This window comes from Gorilla gorilla, chromosome 6 (assembly GCF_029281585.2).
Source record: "Gorilla gorilla gorilla isolate KB3781 chromosome 6, NHGRI_mGorGor1-v2.1_pri, whole genome shotgun sequence".
NCBI lineage: Eukaryota > Metazoa > Chordata > Mammalia > Primates > Hominidae > Gorilla > Gorilla gorilla.
In genome coordinates this window covers 96,303,192-96,331,012 of record NC_073230.2, presented here as the reverse complement: position 1 = coordinate 96,331,012, position 27,821 = coordinate 96,303,192, and the positions used below count along the sequence as shown (strand labels likewise).

Genomic DNA, 27,821 nt, shown 5'->3' with positions numbered 1-27,821 from the left:
CATGTCCCAGGCCCCAGTGGCCACTGTTCCCAGGAGTTGCCATGCAGCAGGCTCCTTAACCCAGTTTTTTTTCTCACTCCTTTGCATGGGTCCCTGATCTCATGCAATGATCTTTGCCTCTCAGATCTCTGATTAAAAAACACTACCTCCTAGACTCTACCATCTGATCTTCTGAAGAACAATCTACATTTGTCTCCTTTATCCTGCTATCTGCCTCGTCTATGCCTGCCAACTCTGCTTTTCAAGGACTGACATCCCGGGTCTGGAAATCTAGCTTCACCCATCAGTCCTGTGAACCTTGATAACTCTTCTACCTCCTAGTTTATTCCTATCCATTTCTGCTCAAATCCCAGCAGACAGTTCATCTTGCTTTACTACAGTTTGAATGATTAAAGCAAACAGAATTATACATCAAAATGTATTTACTGTAACTATCACCTCAGCTTTCCATTATAAGTTTCTTATCGTCAAAGACTGCATCATACACATTAAAATCTGTCAGCCTGGGCAACATAGCAAGACTCCGTCTCTACAAAAATTAAAGAGTTAGCCGGGCATGGTGGTTCATGCCTGTAGTTCTAGCTACTGGGGAGGCTGAGGCAGGAGGATTGCTTGAGCCCAGGAGTTTGAGGTTGCAGTGAGCTGTGAGTGTACTCCAGCCTAGATGACAGAGTGAGGTCTCAATTCTAATAAAAAATTAATTAATAAAACTAAAATTTGTTAAAGTACCTAAAATAGTGTTAGATATTTATTTGGTAACTCAGTAAACACTTGTTGACTCACACGGAGATTGGGCAAGCTGACACATAAAGCCAAAGCCAATAATACAGTGGTTCTTCTGGGAGTAAGTATTCACTTTTTCTTTTTTTAAACATACCTTGGCAGGTAACTGGATAGTATCCATGAGTATCTGCCTAACTTCATGTAACCCACCAATCTTGTCCCAACCCAGGTCTCTAGGTTTATGCAGGTTGACACTTCGCAAAGACGCAGGAAGAAATCCGTGGAGAGCCTTTTGGAAGTCCAATGTTGTTAAAACTAATTCTGTTTAAAAATAAACAAAACTTCTTTTACTAGTTATATTTCACTATATGAATTTTCAAAATATGCCATCATCTTAGCCGGAAACACTAATTTTCTACTCAAATAACTGCTTATTCAAATACTACAGTGGAATATATTTAATTCTTGTCTTACTACAATTACATTTCTCCACAATAGAAAGAAGATTCCAAGTTCAGGTTTTAATAGTAAAACATACTTTCTCTGGTGGATATACTCTGACGAGAGAGTCGAGAATGTATGGCTCGATCCACAAGTACTGTAAAATCTCTAGCCACAAACCCTCCAGTTTCTTTAGCTACATGCTGCAGGTCAAGATCGGTGAACTTGTTTATATCACAGTCCAGTTTATTTTTTATTACATTACACAGAATTTCACATCTTTGTTCCTAAAGAAAAAACACAAAATTCAAATTTCCAATTGTATTCAACTGTATATTTTTGAATGTATGTTTGGAGAAAATCAGGTTGACAAATCTATAGTGACAGAAAGCAAATTGGTAGTTGTCTGGGGATGAAGCAGGGGAGGAATGGGTAGTAAAAGGGCTAGGAGACTTCTGGAGTGATGAAAATGTTTGTTTCCTTAATTGTGGTGATGGTTTCATGGCATCTACATATGTTAAAACTGATCAAATTGTACACTTTATGTGAGTTTGTTGTACTTAAATTATATCTTAATAAAGTTGTGAAAAAATCACATTAATAAATGATTGTCATTTCTTTCTCCAATAAGAAGCATTTTTAGTAATATATGGTTCCTTTAAGAATTTTTTTTTGGTTCCTATAAAACTTATTTCTAAAAACATATTCAATGACCAATATCTCAAATACCATTCTATTATCCTTAATAATAGATAAAATACCTTTGTTCTTCAATAGCAGTTAACTAGCACAGGGTCTGAATATTTAGGGTAGATGCTAGGTGAAAATTTTAAAGAATTTGGAATATGTTTGCCAGTCCTGGAACATATTTCTTTCAGCTCACTACCACTGAAACCCTCATGAGTTCCCAAAGGGGACTAAGTGCCATTATGTGATGGTGGAAAAAAAAAGTTTAATTAATGAAGTGTTTAAAAGCCATCTATCTATTTCTCTCTGTTCTTTCTCATTCAAAGAAATACCATTTTCAAAAAAGTCATTTTCTTGGAAAGCGCATACTAACATTTCAGGTGGCTATAAATTATAATTTATGCCTCTAGCACAATATGCACCAAATGTTGACTTACATATCCTTAAAATCATTAAGAGAAGCATAAATTTAAAGCCACGAATTACTAATAAAATTGAAAAATAATTTCTATAAAAGGGACATAATTCAATAATCCTTACAAGTAGTGTATTACCTGATTAGGAGGCTGAATGTGTTGGACGCACTGAAATATGTGAACTCCTTGAGCAGAAACAAGTAAAGGATGTAGAGATTGCTGAGACTGACTTGTGGCAATCAGTGCAACCAAACTTCCCATGGAGATAAACTCTTTTATCATATCATTCAAAGCTGGAATTAAGCAATATAGTGCAAAAGCTTAGGAAAAATAAACATGAAATTTAAAAATTATACATTCATTAAAAATAATGATACTCTAAGGTTGACCTTTAAGGTGGAGTATGTATGGTATCGCTCTTTCATGTCTTTAAAAAATGAATCCATCTAGTTATTCCCTGATTTATCTATCGAGGACCTAATAAATCTAATGGAGGCACAAGAGGTACTGCAAACTCAGACCATATACTCAGAGCAATGTCTAGCGAGGTTCCCTACTCGTGGATCTTATGAAATAAATGAATGAATGATAAAAATTTGTCTCTGAAATAAATATTCTAGAAGGGTGATAAATTTCCATACTGTATTCTGTTTGTTAAACAAAATACAGCTCATATTCCTATGACTTCCAGAACAATCTCTTCCTACCCCAGGTCTTATAAGGTTTCATATGAGAAGGTCAGAACTGAAATAGGCATTAATAATGTACATCTGAGTCCTGTCCTGACCTAGAAATCTGCACCACTCCCTTAAACACTGGACTAATAGATCTAGTATAAGAACAGTAACAGATCAAGTGTAAGATTAGTAACACCAGTCCTATAGATGCTATAGATTTCAAAATTTGAGATTAACACACTAGGTAATAATAATCCAACCCACTCTTAGTTGCATTTTATATCTATTTCAGCTCTTAAGAACCTTGAAGCAAGTCAATGCTGCCAAACCCTCCAACCTCACCTCCCTAGCACTCCTCTCCTTGCACTCTAAGCTCCAGTCAACAGGGTATTCCCCAACATATCATTACTTCCTGTACCTCTGTGCTTTTGCCTGTAGACCACGCTTCCTTTGCTTCTTTATTAGCATGAAATTGGTTCATGCTAATTTCTACTCTTCCATCAAAACTCGGCTCAGCTGTCAACTCCTCCAAAAGGCCTTCCCTGATAACTCCTTATCCCACCTCACCCCCAGTTTAGGTTATATGCTCCTACACTATTCTGTGTATACTTCTCGCATAGTGTATGCTGTCATCTCCTTGTTGGTCACCCTGGTCAAATTAATCTCTCTGAATTTCCATTTATTGACCTGTAAAGCCCAGGGAATATCTTCATGTAGAATACAAAGCAATCCAAGAAAGCCAAGAAAGGGCTGGCTACTCATACACAGTAGCCATCATTATTAGTATCGTTATGTGCTAATACTGTTCACCCTTCTTTTTCTCCTAGAATTTGAGAATACAGACTGTGCACAAGCATTTGACAAATATTTGTCAAATGAACAAAAGACTAAATCTGTAAATTAAACAATAAGTAAGGGAGAATGAAAAACCCTAAAGGACTAACCATGAAGTTGCAGAATTTTCACACTGTTTTTACTCTACCAATTTTGCTAATACAGTCTATAGGACAACTGTAGAATGGCTATCAGGGGCCTCAAACACAACACTTAACATAACATATATATTATTCTCTGAAGAGAGTAGATTTATTGTTAAGACTAAAAATGCTGACTGACAAAAGAACAAGACCTTAAGCCAGTGGTGGATGCATTTACCATGAGCAAGCCGCTGGCTCTGCACCGCATCAGGACTGTGCTCGTGTTCCGGGACAGCAGGCAGTCCAGCAATGAGGTCAAGGTCATCCAGCAGGACAACAGATGGCTGCATCCACACTGCTTCTGAGAAAGCCACCTCTAGGGTTTTTTGTATGTTTTCAAGCCTTTTTCCTTAATACAGAAGATATGAAATGGTTTCAGTATCATTTCAGTGCTGGGAAAATTCAGGTTGTCCTTTTGAAAGCACTAGAAAAGCTTGATATTGATTTAACTATAAAAATTTGATCTATATTTTATTAATATACCCATCACAAAAACTTGTTCATCAACATGGTTCAATTAATACAGTCTCAAAGCGTGCAGTAAAGTATCAAATTTTATAAAACTCAGAAAAGGAGGCCAGGTGCAGTGGCTTATGCTAGTAATCCCAGCACTTTGGGAGGCCAAGGCAGGCAGATCACTTTGAGGTCAGGAGTTTGAGACCAGCCTGGCCAACATGGTGAAACCCCATCTCTACTAAAAAATACAAAAATTAGCCAGGTGTGGTGGCATGCACCTGTAGTCCCAATTACTCGGGAGGTTGAGGCACGAGAATTGCTTGAACCTGGGAGGTGGAGGCTATAGTGAGCTGAGATCGCACCACTGCACTCCAGCCTGGGCTACAGAGCAAGACTCTGTCTCAAAAAAAAAAAAAAAAGAAAAAAGAAAAGGAATATGCTACTATAATTCCTGTATGCATGTATTCATTTATACCCAGTTTCATCCCATTGAGAATTTTAGATGGCTTACAACAAAATAAAAAAAGTAGGATGTGGGAAAACATAAGTGAGAGTAAGGGATCAAGATTCATGTAAAATCAAATGCAAATGCATCTGCCTAGAGATCCTGGAGTTGCTATATTTGAAACACAAATTTGGCTTCAAACTTCCTGGTGAGTTACAAAGTTTAAATTTACAAAGAACAGGAAATACACAAGTTCATGATTAGTTGGAACTATATGACAGCGGTACCCAAGGGGGAAAAATTAACTGTTCAAAGTAAAATCTTCCCAATATTTTTTAATTGAATAGATAATAATGTAAATGTTAAGGACTTTAAAAGTACAAAAGTGTTATATGGTAAACTGTAATTCTCCTCATTGCTGTCCACAGCCTCCTACTTTCTCTCCCCTGAAGCAACCATTCTCCCAGTTTTCCATAGCAATTCAGAAATCATTTATACCAATTAGAGTATATTCTAAGTACTAATTTTTCAGAGTGGTGTCAGTGAGCACTTCCAGAAATGTAGTCTACAAAAAGTTCTGGCTAGAAAAAAAAATAGGCCTCCATCAAATATGGAGAGTTTTAGAAATTTTATCAAAAACATTAGAAAGCCAAAGACTTAAAATTTCTAAGAAATTTTAATGACTAAATGATAAACAGAAAAGTTAAAGACTAGATGATATGTGTATTTATTAGATTGACAGCATTATGTATAACATTCCTGTCTTTCTAATGAAAAAGGGATTTATGTAGAGTGTTAACCATACTCATACCTCGTAAAGCTTTACAGTCAACTCTCTCCACATGGGCATCCAGTTTGTCAAATGCTTCTTTACAGATTGCTTTGGCTAAAGTTGATTTTCCACTTCCCTAGAAAATAATTGCTTTATAGGAATTCCCAATATATTCAGTCACAGAAATAGTTTCTGTCATTGTGGCAACCACCAAGATTCAGCCTCAATTTTATACAACCTCTTCCAAAAAAACAAAAGAAGAAGAGAGAATACTTCCCAACTCATTTTATGAGGCCGGATTTACACGGATAGCAAAACCAGACAAAGACAATACAAAAACAGAAAACTGCAAACTAATCACTTTCAAACTTAAATGGACAAAAGCTCAACAGAACATTAGCAGATAAAACTCAGCAATGTAGAAAGAATGATACACCACAACTACGTGGTATTTATCACAGATATGCAAGGCTGGTTCAACATTTGTAAGTTACTCAACCCTATCAACACCTAATAGCCTAAAAAAAGAAAAACCATATAATTGTATCAACTGACACAGAAAAAGGGCATGGAGAACATCAGTCTTATTCGTCATCACTCCCCCAACACCTAAAAGCAGACACACAGAAATATTAGTGAATAAATAAATGAATGCTTTCCATATGTCGTATAAACCCTATATAATAGATGGTCAAAACCCACCCTATATAATAGATGGTCAAAACCCAAAGAAAGATAAATGAAAAGTTATTAAATGTTACAGAAAAATGAACACACCTTAACCACTTACCTTTCCTCCTGTGAGTAAAAGAGCTCCATTCCTAAGTCCTGCAACAAGAGACATCAGCTGCCGAGACAAAGGGCGTCCCAGGAGGCTATGAGTGATGTGCTCCAAGGAGGATACGCCTAAGGAATTCACTCCTCTGTAAAAAATATACATAGTTACATGATAAAAGACTGAAGCAGGATAAAATTTAGCTATAAAAAAATGCTGAATTTTGCCTTCCCAGTGTAGTTAATTAATTTAATTTAATTTTTTATCTTTTTTTTTTGAGAAAGGGGCTTGCTGTGTCATCCAGGCTGGAGCGCAGTGGCGTGAACCCAGCTCCCTGCAGCCTCAAACTCCCTGGCAAAGGTGATCCTCCTGCCTCAGCCTCCCGAGTAGCTGGGACTTCAGGAGTGTAACACCACACCCAGCTGATTGGGTTTTTTGTGTGTGCATTTGTTGTAGAGACGGGGTTTTGCCATGTTGCCCAGGCTAGTCTCCAACTCCTGGGCTCAAGTGATCCATCTGCCTCGGCCCCACAAAGTGCTGGGATTATAGACACAAGCCACCATGCTCAGACTAGTTGATAAATTTTAAAAGACTGAAATCTTAGAAATTGTCCCCTACTTGAGAGAAAGTATACTGATTAATGTTGAATCTGACTCCAAGCTTTTTTTTTTTTTTTTTGAGATGGAGTCTTGCTCTGTCACCCAGGCTGGAGTGCAGTGGCATGATCTCGGCTCACTGCAACCTCTGCCTCCCAAGTTCGAGCAATTCTCCTGCCTTAGCCTCCCAAGTAGCTGGGATTACAGGTGCCCACCACCACACCTGGCTAATTTCTGTATTTTTGGTAGAGACAAGGTTTCACCATGTTGCTCAGGCTCGTCTCAAACTCCTGACCTGAAGTGATCCACCCGCCTTGGCCTCCCAAAGTGCTGGGATTACAGGTGTGAGCCACCGCGCCCAGCCTCCAAGCTTTTAAAATTAGTTTTATTACTTTTAAAATATGCAGTTACTAAAAGTTTTGCCCTAATAGAACTCCTTAAGGAATCTTAACACACACAAAAAAACACCTCTAGCCCCCAAATGATTTAGTTTAGTAATCAACATAATCATAAATGGGTGCTTTTGAAGTACTGAGGATAACTAAAAACTTATTTCCTCTTAAACATTACCTATGAAATCCAGTATCAATCTGTAGATTATATTTTACAAACATGAACTTTAAACTACTTCTTGACTGTGACTGCCTGCCACTTTACATGATCACATGAGAGTCTGAAGAGATTTTACTTTATGCTGGGCGCAGTGGTTCACGCCTGTAATCCCAGCACTTTGGGAGGCTGAGGCAGGCGGATCACTTGAGACCAGCCTGGCCAACATGGTGAAACCCCATCTCTACTAAAAATACAAAAAATTAGGCAGGTGTGATGGTGCATGCTTGTAATCCCAGCTACTTAGGAGGCTGATGCAGAAGGATTGCTTGAACCCGGGAGGCGGAGGCTGCAATGAGCTGAGATTGCAACACTGCACTCCAGCCTGAGTGACAAAGTGAGAGTCCATCTCAAAAAAAAAAAAAAGAGATTTTATATTAATAAACACTGTGCTATAAACATTTTGACTTTATCGTTTAATCCTTTTACTAAAACATTTACAGATTATACCATTCTAAGAAATCAAATCACTACTACTACATCTATCAAAGCTTCTGTGGAGACTTCTAAGAGGTAATGTTTATAAGAGATTCTCATATTATATAAGAAATATGGAAATTAAGAGAAGTTTAAAAAATAGTTTTTATATTTTATCTAGCCCTACTTAATCAAAAGAGGAATTTTTTAAATATTTGTTTTAAAAGTTGAGAAAAACACAAATAATCCAAATTATTACAGTAATACAAGACAGTGAAGGAATAACTTAATTTGAAATATTTTTAAACATTCAACTAATATTTTTGGCTTTAACTTTTAAAATGTATTTATTTGTTCTAAGAATTATTGTTTTATTCAAGCATATATGATCCACATGATATCTAGTTGCTTTCTTCTCATCGATCAATTCTCAAAGTAAAATTTCTAATAAGCTTCAGACCTCTTGTTATCGAAGAAGACAAGGTTATCCCCTACCACCAGGGATGGATAAAAACATAAAAATAAAGAGAAAAAAAAAAGACGACAAGGCAAATTATAAGCTAGGCGTGAAGATAGAGACAATCCTTGAAAAAATATCTACTGATGCATTATTAAGATCACTTATTGACATTAACATCTACTTTAATATTTACATTGAAAACTCTGCCAGATATAGTGTTAAAAACATGTCTAACATGCTAGTTTGGCCATAACTTCTTACCCCAAAGAGCTCAGCTTTAAAAAAGGAAGAATAAAGTCAATTTCCTCACTGTTTTCTTCTTTTACCATAGGATCTAGAAGGACCTACAGTTGCAAGGAAAAATCAGTTTTACATTTCAAAGTATGTCTTTTGCATGTTTTTCTCGGGTCCCAGAAAACTAAATTGCTGATTCTGTTATACCAGAGAGAATAGATAAATTATGCATGCAAGATCATTATTTAAACGCCCTTGACAATAACAATGTACCCATCCAGGGAACATAAATATTTATGGTCAACAAGCAGAAAGAATGTTACTGCCTTAATACATTTTACAGGTATATTTTTATCTATAATTTTGATTTGTGTCACAATTATCCTTTTCACAATTCTTACATTTGTATCTTCTCCAAATGATATTCCTTCAACAACATTTCAAAAATAAAGAAACAATGTCTAGTTCCAAAACAATGAAATTCTAAATGACTAGAGTATCTTCAATTTTATGACAAGAATGAATGTCCTAATCGAAAAATAATATTGTAAAAAGACCACTCTTGGCTGGGCGTGGTGGATCACACTTAGAATCCCAGCACTTTGGGAGGCTGAGGAGGGCCGATCACTTGAGGTCAGGAGTTCAAGACCAGCCTGGTCAACATGGTGAAATCTCGTCTCTACTAAAACTACAAAAAATAGCAGGGCATGGTGGCATGCGCCTGTAATCCTAGCTACTAGGGAAGCTGAGGCAGGAGAATCACTTGAACCCAGGAGGTGGAGGTTGCAGTGAGCCGAGATTGTGCCACTGCACTCCAGCCTGGGTGACAGAGTGAGACTCCATCTCAAAAAAAAAAAAAGACGACTCTTAAAATACTTCTAGAATAGCTGGGCGCAGTGGCTCACACTTGTAATCCCACAACTTTGGGTGGGCAAGGCAGAACAATTGCTTGAACCCAGGAGTTCAAGACAATTCTGGGCAACATGGTGAAACCCTATCTCTACAAAACATACAAAAATTAGCCAGGCATCATGGCATTCGCCTGTGGTCCCAGCTACTTGGGAGGCTGAGGTGGGAGAATCACCTGAGCCTGGGAGGTCGAGGCTGCAGTGAGCCATGATGATGCCACTGCACTCCAGCCTGGGCAACAAAGTGAGACACCATCTTTTAAAAAATAATAATAATAATATAATAATAATAAAAAAACTTATGGAAGCAAAGAAAAGTGATCTGATAATATTTCTGAAGAGTTGCGAATTTAAGAACTGTCAAAATAAGATGGGTTGTGCAGTAAAATTGCATGTAAAAATAGGAATTTAAAAAATCAAACCCTTAAAACTACGTTTTCATTTGTTTCAATCCTAGAAGAATTTTAAATCATGATCCATTTACCAGTTAACATGATCAACTCTATTCTTGGAACTTAATCGTGCTAAGGCATTCATTTTTAAATTTAGGTTAAGTCAATAATTTGTACAGATAATTTAAAGAGATTACAGAATAAAATATTTTAAATCAAGTTATTCCTTACTCTTAGCAGGTTTTTAATACACTTCACAATGCAAGGTGTTACAAGGAACTTCATACTTTATTATCAATCAAATGTAACAAATAGTATTTTATTAAATATTCAATAATATGCTATTACTTGTATTGTAGTCTTCTGCAGCAAATTGGGACTCAACAGAAAAATATTTTTATCTTTTTCTTTTTCCCAAGAATGAACTATACTCAGAGAAAATTCCTTCAGCCCTATTAAAAAGAAAGTAATAAATGCAGAGTTAGTATTGAAACAGAGATGAAATAATTTAAGATTTTAAATGTCAAATTTATTTAAGTTAAAGGCCTTTTTTTTTTTTTTTTTCCCCAACAGGGTCTCGCTCTGCTGCCCAGGCTGGAGTGCAGTGGCAGGAACACAGACCTCCTGGGCTCAAGTGATCCTTCTGCCTCAGCCTCCCAAGTAGCTGGGACTACAGGCATACACCACTATGTCAGGCTAATTTTTGTATTTTTTTGTATAAATAGGGCTGCGCCATGTTGGCAGGCTGCTCTCAAACTCCTGGCCTCAAGTGATCCACCTGCCTCAGCCTCCCAAAGTGCTGGGATTACAGGCATGAGCCACTGCACCCGGCCAAAGATATTTTTCAATACATAAAATCTACTGTTTAATTATCATAATTATATTTCACTATTCACATACTGTTCACATGTATGACAGGTTGCAAGAACAATTAAAAATGTACAACTATTTAAATAGAAAAAAAAGTCAAAATAACAAATGTACTCACCATCTTTAGTTTCCAGCTTAATAAATTCTTCCTCTGATATTACCAAAGGAAGCATGGTGGTAGTAGACTGCTGTAGCCATGAATAAAATACAGTTTTTATGTCTTCTTCACTTATGTCTTTAGGCTGCCAGAAAAAGGAATAGTAATGAATTATCCTCATATCTGAACTTAACACCCTTATTTTAACATCTGATCTTCCTAATAAAGTGTAAGCCTTACCAAACAAATCCAATGAAGGATGTTCATGTTCTATAGCCACAGGTCTGGGATTTGACATTACAGTTAGCACAATGAGTGCAGTGTAGCCTGAAGAAACATCTGTTAGGTGGAAAAGTTTTAAATGCTCCTTTTCTCTATGCCCAGTGATACATCTACCATAATGTGGCTCACTCAATAACCATTCCAACCCCATTCTCCCTTTCCTCCCTCTACGATAAAGACAGGAAAACAAATTCCTTTTTCTTTGAGACAGAATCTCGCTGTATCGCCCAGGCTGGAGTGCAGTGGCGCAGTCTCCACTGACTGCAACCTCTGCTTCCTGGGTTCAAGCGATTCGCTTGCCTCAGGCTCCCAAGTAGCTGGTATTACAGACATTGCCAGCTAATTTTTGTATTTTTAGTAGACATGGGGTTTCACCATGTTGGCCAGGCTGGTCTCAAACTCCTGGCCTCAGGTGATCTGCCTGCCTTGGCCTTCCAAAGTGCTGGGATTACTGGCATGAGCCACCATGTCTGGCCTAATAATCTATTTAAAAAATTTTTTTTTGAGATATTGCCTAGGCTGGAGTGCAGTGGCACAATCATAGCTCACTGCAGTGTTGAACTCCTGGGCTCAAGAGATCCTCCCACTTCAGTCAGCCTCCTGAGTAGCTAGGACTACAGGCATGTGCCACCACATGTGTCTAATTTTTATTTTTACTTTTTTTGAGATAGAGTCTCGCTCTGTTACCCAGGCTGGAGTGCAGTGGTGAGATCTAGGCTCACTGCAACTTCTACCTCCTCAGTTCAAGTGGTTCTCCTGCCTCAGCCTCCTGAGTAGCTGAGATTACAGGATTAGCACCACGCCCTGCTAATTTTTGTATTTTTAGTAGAGATGGGGTTTCACCATGTTGGCCAGGCTGGTCTCCAACTCCTGACCTCAAGTGATCCGCCCATCTCAGCCTTCCGAAGTGTTGGGCTAACAGGCGTGAGCTACCACGCCCGGCTTAATTTTTTTTTTAAATTTTTTTGTAGAGATGGGGTCTTGCCATGTTGCCCAGGCTATTCTCAAACTCTTGGCCTCAAGCAATCCTCCCACCTCAGCTTCCCAAAGTGCTAGGATTACAGGTGTGAGCCACTGGACCCCACCTGCAAAGATCTTTAAGTTCAATATCTCATTTCCTGACTCTACCAGTATCCAAAGAATTAACTGAGTAAAAAGTAAAACAGTCTAGCACTCTTTTAGGCTACAATATTAATACTGAAACAACATGGGACAATTTTTTTTAATTACGACCACGTGGCAAAATTATCAATCTCTTCAAAGCCAAAAATATTCATATTTGCATTGGCAAATATACGTATTTGTGTTATCATTTATTAAAGATTTCTCAGCTTCTCAAAAAGTTAAACATAATTCCTAGGTATATCCCAAAGGAGCTGAAAAGAGGAACTCAAACAGATACTTGTACACCAATGTTCACTGTAGCATTATTCACCGCAGCCAAAAATGTGGAAACAACCCAAGTGTCCATCAACAGATGAATGGATAAACAAATGTGGTATATGCAGTCAATGGAATAGTATTCAGCCATGAAAAGGAATAACATTCTGATACATACAACACAGATGAGCCTTGAAAACATTATGTTAAATGAAATAAGTCAGATACATAAGACAAATGCATACTTCTACTTATATATGAAATATCTAGAATAAGTAAATTCATAGAGACACAATATACATTAGAGATTACCAGGGACTGGGGAAAGGAGTGGACGGGGAATTATTGTTTAATGGGTACCAAGTTTCTCTTTGGGGTCATGGAAAAGTTCTGGATATAGATAGTCGTGATGGTTGTACAATATTATGAATGTAATTAATGCCTTTGAATTATACACTTAAAAATGGCTAACATGGCATATTTTATGTTATATATAGTTTAACACAATAAAAAAAGATTTGTATCAAAAAGGAATACAACATTCTTATTACTTAGCTAAAGCAACTAGAAATCTTACAAAACGTGTAAAAGAATTTTGATGTAACATATATATTTGAACTCACTAAATTCTCTCTAGGTTGTAACTTTAGAGATCTTGGAATTTTAGGGGTAACTTCCACTGGAGTTATCCTGACTACGGCATGCATTTCTATATTTAGTCTCTTCCTCAGGTCATCTGGAATCTGAAATTTAAAAATAAACAAAAATAAAAATATATCCAAAGCTTGGTTAAGAAATATTTCATAGCATAAATATTGATATATTAGCTTCTATGAATTTAGGTGAAATAACAGAAGCTATCATAATAACTCATAGTTGTCTCAGTCCATGCAGGCTGCTATATCAAAATATCCTAAACTGGGTGGCTAACAAACGACAGAAACTTATTTCTCACAGTTCTCTTTTATAAGAGCACGAATCCCATTCATGAAGGCTTCACCTTCATGACCTAATCACTTCCCAAAGACCACACCTCCTAATACCATCGCCTTGGGAGCTGGGATTTCGACACATGAATTTGAGGAGGACAAAACATTCAAATACCAACGGTGTGACCAGATGGATGTTCAGATATTGTTATACCATGAACATTTCAATCCTCTCCCTACATTTCTTTCCTTTTCTTTACATAATCTTCAGAATTAGAGCTTTAAATGTATGTATTTGACTGTACTCACCAAACCCATCTTTTAAACTATGGCACATTTACATTCAAATTAAATGTTATTTCTAATCTTTGAGCAGCCTTTATTTGTGAAAGTTAACAACCAATGAAGAAGCTGGAATGGCCAAAACTAATCACAGACAATCTGCCTGACTGTCTGATTAAATGATTAGATCCAGACAGAAACTTAATCTAAAAAGCAGAGTAAAATTTCTCCCACCCCCTAATGAAAATGTTCTAAACCTAGATTGTGGTGATGGCTGTACAACTAGTATAAATATACTAAAAATGACTGAATTGTACACTTTAAATTTTATCTCAGCCGGGCGCAGTGGCTCACGCCTGTAATCCCAGCACTTTGGGAGGCCGAGGTGGGCGGATCACAAGGTCAGGAGTTTGAGACCAGCGTGGCCAATATGGTGAAACCTCGTCTCTACTAAAACTACAAAAATTAGCCAGGCGTGGTGGTGGGAGCCTGTATCCTAGCTACTCGGGAGGCTGAGGCAAGAGAATCGCTTGAACCTGGGAGGCAGAGCTTGCAGTGAGTGGAGATCGCCACCACACTCCAGCCTGGGCGACAGAGTGAGACTCCGTCTCAAGAAAAAAAAAAAAAATCTATATATATATCAATGATGTTAAAAATTTTTCTCAACTTCCCAAATATAAGTAAGCACTGAAAGACATAAAGATGACTTTACTCTCTATTAACTTCTAAAGAGCAGGCGCAGACATATTAATGGTAGAAAAAAGCATAAATAAAAACTCTAAGGTACATATTCTGACTTAAAGAGAATTTAACAATCAAGTTTCCTGTTTTGTTTTGTTTGTTTGTTTGTTTTTAAATCACCATGCTTCACAGGGTAATAAAGGTTCAAGTTAACATTAATTTGTTAGTTGTATCACCAAGTGATCAATTTTGATCTCTCAAGCCAAGTCCATTTTAGTATCTGATTTCACCTACTGTGACTTCTCATTGTCCATGGCTCTTCAACCTTCAGTGGAGTGGGAAGGGCAGAGTCCTTATTGCCATCTTAATCACAGGACTTTACCATCAGCACTTCTCCCTGTTCTCACCATATAATTTCAAGGAAATAAAAGGATATTCCCATCTAATGACAGAACCAGCTAAATCATAAGCTCAGTGTTAGATATTTTGAATTTGAGGATGCAGTGGGATCTCCTGAACGGACAGTTTAAAGCTAACAGAAAATAATGATCTGAGGCCAGGCACAGTGGCTCACGCCTGTAATCCCAGCACCTTGGGAGACTGAGGCAGGCAGATCACTTGAGACCAGGAGTTCAAGACCAGCCTGGCCAACATGGTGAAACTTCGTCCCTACTAAAAATACAAAAATTAGCCAGGAGTGGTGGCGCACACTTGTAGTCCCAGCTACTCTGAAGGCTGAGGCAGGAGAATCATTTGAACCTGGGAGGTGGAGGTTGTAGTGAGTGGAGGTGGTGCCACTGCACTCCAGCCTGGGCAACAAAGCAAGCCTCTGACTCAAAAAAAAAAAAAAAAAAAGACAAGAATGGTCTGGAGCTTTAGAAAATGATGTAGGCCGGCCAGGAGCAGTGGCTCATGCCTGTAATCCCAGCACTTTGGGAGGCCGAGGCAGGCAGATCACCTGAGGTCAGGAGTTCCAGACCAGGCTGGCTAACATGGTGAAACCCAGTTTCTACTAAAAATACAAAAAATTAGCCAGGCGTGGTGGTGCATGCCTGTAGTCCCAGCTACTGGGGAGGCTGAGGCAGGAGAACCGCTTGAACCTGGGAGGCGGAGGTTGCAGTGAGCCAGATCACGCCATTGCACTCCAGCTTGGGCAAGAAGAGTGAAACCCCATCTCGTGGAAAAAAAAAATAGAAAAGAAAATGATGTAGGCCAAAGAGATTAATGCTTTGTCAGTTATTTGTATAAAGGTCACAGGTAAAACTGTTGGAGAAAAAAAAAAATCTACAAAAGGAGACAACCTTCTCTTTCTATTTTATTCTCTTTCCTAACAAGTTCCTCTCTTTATCACTATGAAGTCTTACTTTACAGTGGTTCAAATTTAGGTTCTAATAAATGGACTAGTGACTTATGTCATATAAAGGTAGCATTAATATTTGTGGCCAGGATGAGGGGCTGGAGCACTAGTTGCCCTGTCTACTTCCTCTCCGTTATACACAAATTAAAGAGCAGACACCAGCAGGGTAAGCAGCTTCTGGATGCATTCCAATAAAGGTGCCACCACATGCAGCAGGAAGGTTACCTCATGCCATGGATCTCTCCCTACACTGGCCCTTTTCCCTAATATTAACAAGTTGCTTTCAGTAACTGGGGAACAAATCTGCAAGCATTAAAGATGGGAGGCTTTGTAGGGCACTCCATCCTGATGAACCCCCAAGTCAATCTGCCTGGGTTTGAATCCTAGTTGTAACACTAGCTATGCAATCTCAGGCAAGTAATTTTGACCTCTCTGGCCTGAACCTATCTAAGCTTGTACCTATTCAAGCTTACTTGGCCAGAAAATACACAATCTTTATCCAAACAAGGACTTCACTGCAAAGCGTAAATGTGTCCCCCAAGTGCCTTTAGGCACTGTGTTTCTTTTTAATTGATTTTCAATTTATATACGAAATACTATTCTAATTCATAATTTGGGGATGTTTAAGCCACATAAAATTTCTCCCAAGTTATAAAATTTATACTAACCCAGACTTTCCCAAGATGGAGAACTTCTACATTTTTGGTGTATTTGATGGCATTGTTCAATTCTTCAAGTCCATTCCAGACTACTTGTAGCACACAGGCCTTCTCATCTTCTTCACTATGATCTGACCTAATTTTTTTTTGATCTAGTGGCTCTGACATCTGCTTCTCTTTTTCAGGTGATAAGACATTTTGTTTTGTTTTACTTTGCTGTTGCTTTGGAGAAAGTAGCTTAACTAGCTTTCCATATGTCACAGTAAAGCTGGGCTCTACATCAAAATATTCCTGGTCCCATGGAAATACATGAACGGCACAGTGTTTATGAAAAACAGAGGTTGCTGATGCGTTATATATACTAGGAGGTTGAGATTTGCATACTCTGAAAATATTGTCTAGAGGAACAACCTTTGACTGCATATTTTTGAATGCATTGATTTCAGTTAAACCCCAGGATGTCTCTTGTTTCTTCTCAGATTGAAAGGAAAAAATGTTTCCTATCATAGTCCATAAACTTGCTACTGATGATGAGTCAACTGGAATCTCTGACTCGTTTTCATTAGATTCAGTGATTCCCACAGTATTTGACTGAAGTTGCTTGGTTTGAAGTTCTTTCATCATTCCTTTCTGGTCTCTTCCATAACTATGAAGTTTTTTATATTCAGCATCAGCTTCTGAAAATGTATTCTCTTTGGCGCGGCGTGTCTTTGGCTGAATAAGGAGTTTGGTGTCAGTTTCCAGCCTTCCATAAGAGGCAGCTGGTATTAGTGCAACTGTGTAGAAAATAAAGCTCATTAGTGCACATTCATTTCTACTTTGGACTCAATGCTATAGTGTAGAATATGACAGCAAATATTACAATAGCACCTACCAATTTGGATAAATATGTACGTTTGTTGATCAACCCAAACAGGAAAAATGGCTTTCGGAAAAACTATTCGAATTTGATCTAGAAGATGCTGTTCAAGGGAAACAGCATGCAGCTCCTAGAACCAACAGATGAAAAGATCAATTCACTTTACATTTTGTCCACTCCATGTCTAGTTAAAAAAAATCTCAATTCATTTTTTTAAAAAACAAATTTTAATGTGCATATTTAATATACACAACATGGTGTTATGAGCTACATATAGATAGTATAACGGTTACTATAGTGAAGTAAATTAACATATACATCATCTCACAGTTACCCACTTTTTTGTTTTTGTGGTAAGAGTAGTTAAAATCTACTTATTTAACATGAATCCCCAATACAATTTTACTACCTATAGTTGTCAGGTTGTACATTAGATCTCTATCAATTCATTCTTTTTTTATTTGAGACAAGGTCTCACTCTGTTTTCCAGACTGGAGTACAATGGCAAGATCCTGACTCACTGCAGCCTTGACTTTACGGGCTCAAGCGATTCTCCTGCCTCAGCCTCCCAAGTGGCTGGGACTAATGGCATGCACTACCATTCCTGGCTGATTTTTGTATTTTTAGTAGATATGGGGTTTCACCATGTTGCCCAGCCTGGTCTTGAACTCCTAGACTCAAGCAATCCACCTGCCTTGGCCTCCCAAAGTGCTGGGACTATAGGCATGAGCTACTGTGCTTGGCCCCAATTCATTCTTATAATTCAAAACCAACTCAGAATATATAATAAAGCTTAGAGAAAGCTAAAGACATTGATATTGTGAAGTAATTTAACCTTAAATGAGATAGTTCTTATTTGGTTTTCTTTACCAGTATCTCCCAATCATCTGCTGAGAGGGGTTCCACCTCAACTTGTTGACAAGATACCACATGGGAACATGGCTTGAGAAATACCTAGAAAAAATTAAAAATTTAAAACTACTTTAAAAAAACTTTTCTGTGTCATATATTAGAAAATAAGAAGTTATCTTCTTACCATTTTAGGTAAGTAGATGTGTGTGTATGTTTTGGATGGGGGTGTATATGTAGTCTATGTAATCTTTCTTTTCTGTTTTGAGAGATGGGGCCTGGCTCTGTCACCCATTCTGGAGTAGAGTGGTACAATCATAGCTCACTGCAGCCTGGAAACCCTGGGCTCAAGCAATCCTCCTGCCTCAGCCTCCTGAGTAGCTGGGAAAACAGGGGCAAGCCACTGTGCCTGGCTATATGTGTAGTCTTTCATGTGACTAATATTTATTACTTATTCTTAGCCAAGACTTGATATACTCAGCATTTTAGGAAAAACTGTTTCATAACTAATTACAGAATGAAGAAAAATACATCTCAGCATGACATGTTTTTCAAAAATGAAAGTAATCATTAAAACGTAAAAATGTAAGTAAAAAATATAAGAAGAAATGACTATATCATCAAGTTATGGCTTGATCTAATATATAAATATTCTCATTATTTCTAGAAGTTTTGCAACAGACATGCTGCTTCAAGAAAAGTGAAAAATACACTGAAATAGACACTGGAGACAAATATTGAGAAGTATAATCCTTCACAGTTGAAAGTTAAGTAAAACTAATAATACCCTATTATTATAGTTTAAATATATGTAACTCTAGTATGTCTATAAGCTGGAGTCACCATCTTACTTCCTTTCCCCTTCCATAGGCATTTCCAAGGATTAAAGGAGTAAAATCCAAAGCCTCTGCATGTTAAATACTCTAGGTAACCAACCCTTCCTCTCTGCTTTTGTGGACTGGAGCAGGATTTCCCTGAGTGCCTCACCCCTAGACTCCTCAGTAGATTTCTCTTCAATATCTCCCTTACTGAAAAGGATGATTCTGAGCAAGCACAAAGCAGCTCCTGCCCACCAAGAAGCTAGAGACTCAGTTTCTTAGTGGCATTGCTGCAATAAGGGATCTAAAAAAATCAGGTAAAGTCACTTCAAAGCAAATGGGAGTTAAAAACAAGTAGGATTCTTCAGAGTACTAATTAAGACTTGAAAATCAGGAAGTTGATGTTGCCCACAGGGAAGTGCTGGGTACTCAGAGGGCAGAACTGTAACCTGCTAAGCAATCCTGGGTAAAATATTCCATCTCCTTGTATTGTAGAACAAAGCACCAAAGTTAATGATTTCTAAGGTCCGTCTGGTGCTAAAATTTTAAGATTCTAGCAACAATTTAGAGTATGCAAGGGACTAGTGTTAGGTTTATAGATTTCTCATGAGTAGCCTATTCTCATCAAAAAACATGCATATACAAGATTAGTCTGTGCTCAAAACAAGTTAAAAAGACATGGCACTCTTGTGTATTGTCATGGGAAATTAGTAATAGAGAGCAATGTAGCCCCATCTATATAAGTTTTAAACGTATAGCACCCTTGGCTATTCTGTTTTTAAATGTTTCAGTCCACATATATATCTGATTCTGAGAAAGCACAAAGCAGCTCCTGCCCCCTAAGAAGCTAAGGACTCCTGGCCTAGCCAGTCCACTTTCTGTTCCTATCAGTGATTCTTCAGGAGATAGTGTCTTACTGGCAGGGCTGCAACAGAGGATCATAAAGACACACAGAGAGAGAGAGAGAAAGAGAGAGACATGTTAAATGCACATTGTTTGTAATACATGGAAAGGTATCTGAAATATTTTGTGGGGTAATAATTGCAGAAAATATGAATGATCTCATTCTTCCAATCCTAAAGGTCTACTGAGATCCCCATTCTGAGGATGGGACTGGGGAAAGGTAAAAACTCATTTTTTTACTTTCAATGGTAAAATAGTTATAATGAATATGTATTATTACTACATCTTCTTCTTTTAAGAGATAGGGTCTTGCTATTGCCCGGGCTGGAGTGCATAATCATAGGTCACTCAAATTCCTGATCTCAAGCATTCCTCCTACCTCAGTCTGCTGAGTAGCTGGGACTACAAGCATTCGCTACCATGCCCAGCTAATTTTTTTAATTTTTTTGTAGAGATAGGGTCTTGCTATGTTGCCTAGCCAGGCTAATCTTGAACTCGTGGCCTCAAGTGGTCCTCCCACCTTGGCCTCCCAAAGCACTGGGATTACAGGCATAAGCCATTGAGCCCAGCCTCACATTATTCTTACAGTTTAGAAAATGTTTAAAGGAATAACTTGATAAACATAAGAAAACAAAAAATAGACATAGGTATTCAAGCTTTCAGGTTTATAATCTAAGCATATTAAACTCATAAGGGAAAACAAAAATGGAAAAATAGTAACCCTGTGTTGTAGAATTTTTTTATTTTTTATTTTCTTCAAGACATCGTTTCGCTCTTGTCACCCAGCTGAAGTGCAGCAGTGCAATCTCAGCTCACTGCAACCTCCACCTCCCAGGTTCAAGCAATTCTCCTGCCTCAGCCTCCCTCCCGAGTAGCTGGGATTACAGGCACCTGCCACCATGCCCAGCTAATTTTTGAATTTTTAGTAGAGATGGGGGGTTTCACCACGTTGGGCAGGCTGGTCTCCAACTCCTGACCTCAAATTATCCGCCCACCTCGGCCTCCCAAAGTGCTGGAATTATAGGTGTGAGCCACCGCACCCAGCTGAATTTTTTATTTTTAATCAAGTGAGACCAAGGAAGGTTATAAAATATGTCAGAAATAAAGTTTAATAATAGTAAGTGGAACCTAGTAATTCAGAAGGAAAAATAATTTCATGAAACCAAAATTAGGGAATGTGGAAAATGAGTTAAATAGTAGAATAAGAAGCAAGTAGGGAGTATGGTAAACTACAAGATAATGACCTAAAAACAGAGTACAGTCAGCTTCAATATCCTAGACTAGTTACATAATAGCATACAAATTAGGTGACATCTCACCTCCTTTAACAAAAAATCTAAACTTTTAATTTTATTTCTATTGCTATATTATGTGATATTAGAAGAAAGTTATTGCCATCACATGTGCTTACCTGTCCCCCATTTGAGAGTCCAAGTTTTTGACCAACTTGTCTGTTAATTTCAGCCACATTTTCACCTTGATCACTAAAATGCCTGCCTTCCACCCAGCTCAAGAATGCAGGCTGGTGACTCCAGACCACCTCTATAGCTTGATTCTATTCATATAAGAAATGAGAGGAAAAAAGGTTTTCATATACATTTTTCTGGATTCACATGAAAATAAACTATTATTACAATTCACATGTCCAAAAAGAGTTCTATAGAGAGTTCTGTTATCTACATTTGTTGTAGCATTTAAAAATCTATAATCATTTCCAACACCCAATGCTGGTGATGCTAATGAAGCCAATACCCTTATATTCTTATGGCAGCATTATAAATTTAATCAACCCCTTCAGAATTCAAAATGGCAGCAGTCAGTCAATAAACTTAAATAGCAGTTGAGCCACATATAACTATTTGAGCATTTATTCCCAATTAATGATTCAAAGAAAAAAGAAACTATAGCAAAAGCTATCTGTGCAGTATTTTCTATGATAGTGAACACTTGAGACTGTCTTAAATGTCTATCAATAGGGAAATTATTAAATAAGATATAAATTTACTATTTTAACATATACATTAATAAGTAGAAACATATATCATCTTTAAAAATGTAGCAATATAATTTTAGAATTATGAAACACCAACCAGATGGAGTATACAATCCATATTTATTTACTTATTTATTGGAAGAATAATAAATGCATGTGGCAAAAGCACAAAATGTACAAAAGGGTAAAATGTGAAGCCATGTCTCTGTTCTCAGAGGTAATTACTGCTGTTTCTTCTGTACCCTTCCAGAAACGTTATATTATGCAGCCTCTTAATAATTGTAAGGGCTCATATAACTATGGGAATATAGGTTTTAAAAAAGCAAAATATAACATTTATTCTCATTAAAAAAGCAATTACATTAAAACATGTAAGTTTGTGGCCAAGGACCAAAAAAGGGTTTTCTATGATTAAACAATTACAAACTCATTATAGAGACCTCGGAAAACATATAAACTTGGAAGGAAACAAATGAACTACTGATATTCTCTCCACAAACAAGACAACCATGTGAACAATTTGGTCTATTTCTTGTTAATCCTTTTTTCTATGTGCAAGTTTTTCATATAGTTGTGTTCATATAGGCACAATTTAATATCCTTTTCCACTATTTATATTGCATCATAAGCATTTCGAACTTTTTTTTTTTTTTTTGAGACAGGATTTTGCTCTGTTGCCCAGGCTGGAGTGCAGTGGCACAATCATAGGTCACTGTAACTTGAAACTCCTGGGCTCTAGCAATCCTCTCACCTCAGTCTCCTGAGTAGCTGGGAATACAGGCATACACCACCACACCTAGCCATTTTTTTTTTCTATAGAGATGGGATCTCACTATGTTGCTTAGGCTGGTCTTAAGCTCCTGGCCTCAAGTGATCCTCCCACCTCGGCCTCCCAAACTGTCGGGATTACAGGCGTGAGCCACCATGCCCAGCCACATATATCATTTTTAAAATAAAAAGAATTTTATTAATATGTATCAATAATAAATTTTAAAAATCAGCCAGGTGTGGTGGCATACGCCTGTGGTCCCATCTGCTCAGGAAGCCGAGGTGGGAGGATCACTTGAGTCAGGGAGGTTGAGGCTACAGTGAGCCATGATAGTGCCATTACACTCCAGCCTGGGCAACAGAGTGAGAACCCGTCACACACACAAAAAGACTTATTATATCAGGAAGCTTCAGTGTTATTAATTTATTTATATCAAAATAAATTCATTAAGTTAAAAATATTAGGCCAGGTGCAGTGGCTCACATGTGTAATCTTTATACTTTGGGAGACTGAGACAGGAGGATTGTTTGAGCCCAGAAGTTCAAAGCCAGCCTGGGCAACATGGCAAGATCTACATCTCTACAGAACAGTTTTCATAATTTAAAATATTAAATATCAAATTCATTCATTTACATGGAATTTTTTTTTTCCTGAGACAGGATCTCACTGTGTTGCCCAGGCTCGAGTACAGTGGCACAATCACGGCTCACTGCAGCCTTAACCTCCTGGGCTCAAGTGGTCTTCCCACCTCAGTCTCTCAAAGTGCTGGGATTACAGGCATGAGCCAACATGCCCAGTCTTTATGTTTCTTGCTTTTTTTTTTTTTTTTTTGAGACGGAGACTCACTCTGTCACCCAGGCTGGAGGGCAGTGGCACAATCTTGGCTCACTGCAACCTCCACCTCCCAGATTCAAGCAATTCTCCTGCCTCAGCCTCCCAGGTAGCTGGGATTACAGGCCCCCACCAAATGCCCGGCTAATTTTTGTATTTTTAGTAGAGATGGGGTTTTACCATGTTGGCCAGGCTAGTCTCGAACTCCTGACCTCAGGTGATCTGCCTGCCTCAGCCTCCCAAAGTGCTGGGATTACAGGCGTGAGCCACCATGGCCAGCTTATGTTTCTTTAAATGAGACAAATTTCAAACAATGTTGGAGCTACTTCTGGGACAATATAATGTACTGGAAATTAACCATGTTATTACAATTTTATATTTAAGAAAGCCATCATCATGTATCACTTAGTTGTGTAATTTTTCTCACAATTTTCACAGAACAGTCCAACTGTTCTGGCTGACAAATTCTTTCAACTGAGTGTATTTTGCCTAGATTTGGAATCAAAAGTCTTAAGTTACCATATCAGCTGTAACCGTGTGAGCTATTACAAGAATGAAGGTGATCAAGCCCCAGATGCTTTCTGTGGGTTTTCATCAGAGTCAGCAATACATAATCCAGATCAATTCTACCTCATATGAAGAAACTTAAGAGATGGAAATATGAAAGATGCCCTGAAATATCAAAAAAGGAAACTCTACCAGCTCACTGAAAAAAGGAAAAATGAACCTTATTGAGGAGGAAAAATACTTCTAATTACTCATTTGGTCAAAAAGTAGTAACCAGCTCCATAAAGCCACAATATGTGCTCAGTTATATTTAGCAAACTCTGCAGACCAATGTTCTAAGTTAATTTTTATGTCAAAATACTTCACTTGAACCACAGAGCCCTGGCTATTCAGGTAAAGAGAAGAAAGAGACAGCTAGAAAGGAGTGTCTTTTCCAGGAGTCAAATCAAATCAATCAATTAATTGATCTTCTTTGACCCAAACTGAGGTATCAGTATTACCAGGAAATCTGCAGGTAAAACCATCCATCAGAATGCCTTAGGAATGATCAGGTCCAAAGCCTGGGGTATCTCTTGCTAACACAAGGGAAATGAAAATTGTGTGGCCATATCCGAACGGTGATTTAGGTTCGTTTGCATTCACTGTGTATATGAATCCTCTCCCCCTGCTGCAATCACATCAAGTTCTGAGTACAGAGAAGGTAACTTAGTTGAAGCAGTGGTTCTCAACCAGAGGTGATTTTGTCCTTCAGTAGACATCTGACAATGTCTGAAGACCTTTTTGGTTGTCACAGATAGGGGGAGGCAGTACAGGTGTCTACTGGATAGAGGCCAAGGGTGCTGTTAAACATCTTAAAATGTACAGGAGAGCCCCCAAAACAAAAAATTATCCAGCTCAAAATGTCAACAGTGCCAAGGTTGAGAAATCCTGACTTAAAGCATCTACTGGGTAGTCAGTCCTGAAATAATGACTTGAGTAAACAAGAGAATACAATACTTGAAACACAGTACAGAGTATATCAAATGTGATGTGTCACATAACACAACAGAGAAGTATTGAAAGGGAGACAAATGTGGGCAACAGAGAATTGGAAAGCTATGTGGAGGAGGTAGGATTATTCCTTTTTAAAGACATGGAATTTGTATGGAAGGAAGAAAAATGACTGAGGGAAGAATGGCATGAGTAAGAGAACAGAAGTGGGAAGGAGATTGGTTATAGAAGAAACAGTGAGAACGGTAGGTTGGGTGATGCAGAGTGAGCTATAGACAAGAGGGCAAATTAGCTGCATGGCAATGGTACTGGCCTAGGAATGCCAGTTTCCTTACATGTAAAAGTACAGAAATGACCTAGATGCTTAAGGTCTCTATCGTCATTAAAATTCTATGATTCTAGGACAGTAAGTCTCAACTCTTTTGTGCATCCAAGTAGCCTGAATAAATTTTTTAAAATTAGAGATGCCTAAAGCCTATTCCCTAAGATTTTAGGTCTGATTTAATAGGTCTGAGGGTTGATCAGAACATCTGTATTCTTAAAAGCTTCAAGGTAAGTCTGACATAGGCCAGAAAACCATTGTTCCAACCCTTCTTCCCATTACTGCATGATCTGTATTATGCACTCAATGCTTCACCCCAAATAAAGTAATTCAAGTATTAACTCCCAACTTGTGAACCTTTCTGCTTTCATAATTATCTATGGCCTCTAACCCAAGAATTCTGGGAATCTATCCTAGACAACCAGAAATAAAAATGATGTTTTCTAAACAAAGATGTGTTATTTTCAACGTCTGATTAAAATATAGTTTATCACTTCTAATGCCTAAAAATTAAGTACAATCTAAATGGTCAATCATAGTAAACAATTAAATAAATTATGGCAAATTTGTGCTAGAATACTAATTAACAACTTAAAATGATGACCTTTTAACAAAATAAAACACTCATAATAACATTAAATAAAAACACCAGGACACAAAACTGTACGTGTGTATATAGGACCTCATTTATGTTAAAAATAAAGATTAGAAGCAAAACTGGAAGATTTGATCCAAACTGTCAACATTAGTCACCTCTAAGTTCTGGGATTATGGGTAACTTATTTTCTTGTTAACAATTTTCCATGCTTTCCAAATTTTCTATAAAACATAAATTCTATAAATTTATATAATTCATCAAGGAATAAATGTATAGATTTATGGAATCTATAAAGTAATAAACTTATTACATTGATAATTAGAAAGTAAAGTTGACCTATTCTGCTAATATGGGCTGAACAGAAACAGCAATTTGTTCCAGGGCTAAAGACATTTACATTTCAAAAAGATATGCATGAATTAATTCTTATAAGTACTTCCCGAAGGCTCAAAATTTAAAACAAAGATCAAGACCACTAAATTCTTAAACAGTGATGAATGTAAGGTAACAACTACATCTTAGGATCAAATTAGAGTTACTGTAAGAAAGCATTCCTACTATTACGTGCAGATTTGAAAACATGTTGAAAAATCCCATCGAAGCTGACAGAGCACTGAACCAACTTCTACCTGGAACTTGGTGACAGTGACTGATTTGTCTCTAGCCATAAAGCCCATCAAAAACCAAAAGATTGTCTACTTAGTGGTAAAAAATAATAACGACGATGATAGGAGGATTCTGCTGAACTCATGTTTTCAATGGACCAAAAATATCTTCCCCTAGGTATGGGGAAGTAACTCAAGTGGAAAGAAGGGATGCTTGAAATTATTGCAAACTCTATTCATTGCATAGATTAGCCACTGGTGGGTACCATGCATCCAGGATTTATGAGGATTTCAAATACGCCGTCCTTTTGCCCCCATAAGTACACTCAAACTCGTGAGACCATGTGCCTCTATTTTTAATTATGAAAATATGGACGCTGTATCTCCACCAGTGGTTAGAACTGTGAAACATCCTAACCACAACGTCCAGAAGGGCGACTGATCGCAGAGCTTCAAGTGATCTTAACTACGTTATGTGTTCCTAACACACTACAGCTGTGTTCCGCGTCAGCGACGCAGGGCAGAACCATCATTGTATTAACCTTTCCCGCTCATGGGACGCGGTGCTTAGTCCCCGGGAACCGACAGGGGCTCCGCCAACAACTCTGCGTCCCGCTCTCGCGGCCCGGACGGCAGCAGCGCAGGTTAACTGGAAATGGCTGGCAAGGAAAATACCTTTTAAAATAATAAAAACAAACCACTTCTCAGGAGCTTTTCCAGCCTGGAATAAGGAATATTTATAAAAACAGTGGTAGAATATTAGGACGTTTCTAGGTCCAGTTTCACCAAGTGAAAAGACCTGGGATAAGACGAGCCCAGGGCTGCACTGGACTTGTAGGATCCAGAGACTACCCAGAAGGGCCCTGCCGTCGAGGGACCCTGATCTTTGCGCGCTTCGGCGGCGCCCGGGTGGCAGCCGGTGTCCCGCCGCGTCCCTGAGAGGCTTCGGCCTCGTCCGACCCCAGGCTGAAGATCAGGTGGCCCGGGGCCGGCAGGTTACCTGCAGCAGATGCAGCTGGGCCACGAGACGCCGCGGCAGGTGGAGGAAGCAGTCGCGAGCGTTGGTGAAGGCCACAGTCACTGCCGCCCCGCCTCCCCCAGCACCCGCCAGGCGATCGCTGCCCCACATCGTCCCGGAGCGTCGCTCTGGGTTCGCCCACCCTAGCGCCGCAAAGGACCCGGGACCCGGCAGGCCGAGGACGTCGGAGCCGGAGGAGATCGATCGGCCCCGCCCCCTGCGGCCCCGCCCCCTCTC

General features: G+C 38.4%; 1 protein-coding gene across 4 annotated transcripts in view; it reads right to left on the bottom strand.

Moving 5' to 3' along the window:
* Positions 1 to 27,811, bottom strand: part of PEX1 (peroxisomal biogenesis factor 1) — a 41,653-nt gene extending 13,842 nt beyond the window's left edge. For 2 of the 4 annotated variants that reach the window (XM_055346583.2, XM_055346585.2), the window contains exons 1-15: positions 27,567 to 27,785; positions 21,363 to 21,506; positions 18,252 to 18,335; positions 17,397 to 17,511; positions 16,532 to 17,298; positions 13,238 to 13,357; positions 10,974 to 11,097; positions 10,334 to 10,437; positions 8,713 to 8,795; positions 6,385 to 6,517; positions 5,634 to 5,730; positions 4,100 to 4,270; positions 2,406 to 2,560; positions 1,262 to 1,451; positions 878 to 1,044 (exon numbers count right to left, since the gene is read on the bottom strand). In XM_055346583.2, the coding sequence (XP_055202558.1) occupies positions 878 to 1,044; positions 1,262 to 1,451; positions 2,406 to 2,560; positions 4,100 to 4,270; positions 5,634 to 5,730; positions 6,385 to 6,517; positions 8,713 to 8,795; positions 10,334 to 10,437; positions 10,974 to 11,097; positions 13,238 to 13,357; positions 16,532 to 17,298; positions 17,397 to 17,511; positions 18,252 to 18,335; positions 21,363 to 21,506; positions 27,567 to 27,695 (2,583 nt within the window). In that variant the 5' untranslated portion in view covers positions 27,696 to 27,785. Of the gene's footprint in view, positions 1 to 877; positions 1,045 to 1,261; positions 1,452 to 2,405; positions 2,561 to 4,099; positions 4,271 to 5,633; positions 5,731 to 6,384; positions 6,518 to 8,712; positions 8,796 to 10,333; positions 10,438 to 10,973; positions 11,098 to 13,237; positions 13,358 to 16,531; positions 17,299 to 17,396; positions 17,512 to 18,216; positions 18,338 to 21,362; positions 21,507 to 27,566 lie in introns of those variants that run through there. The other 2 variants (XM_019031379.4, XM_055346584.2) reach the window with 2 other exon arrangements.
* Positions 27,812 to 27,821: the final 10 nt, after the last annotated feature.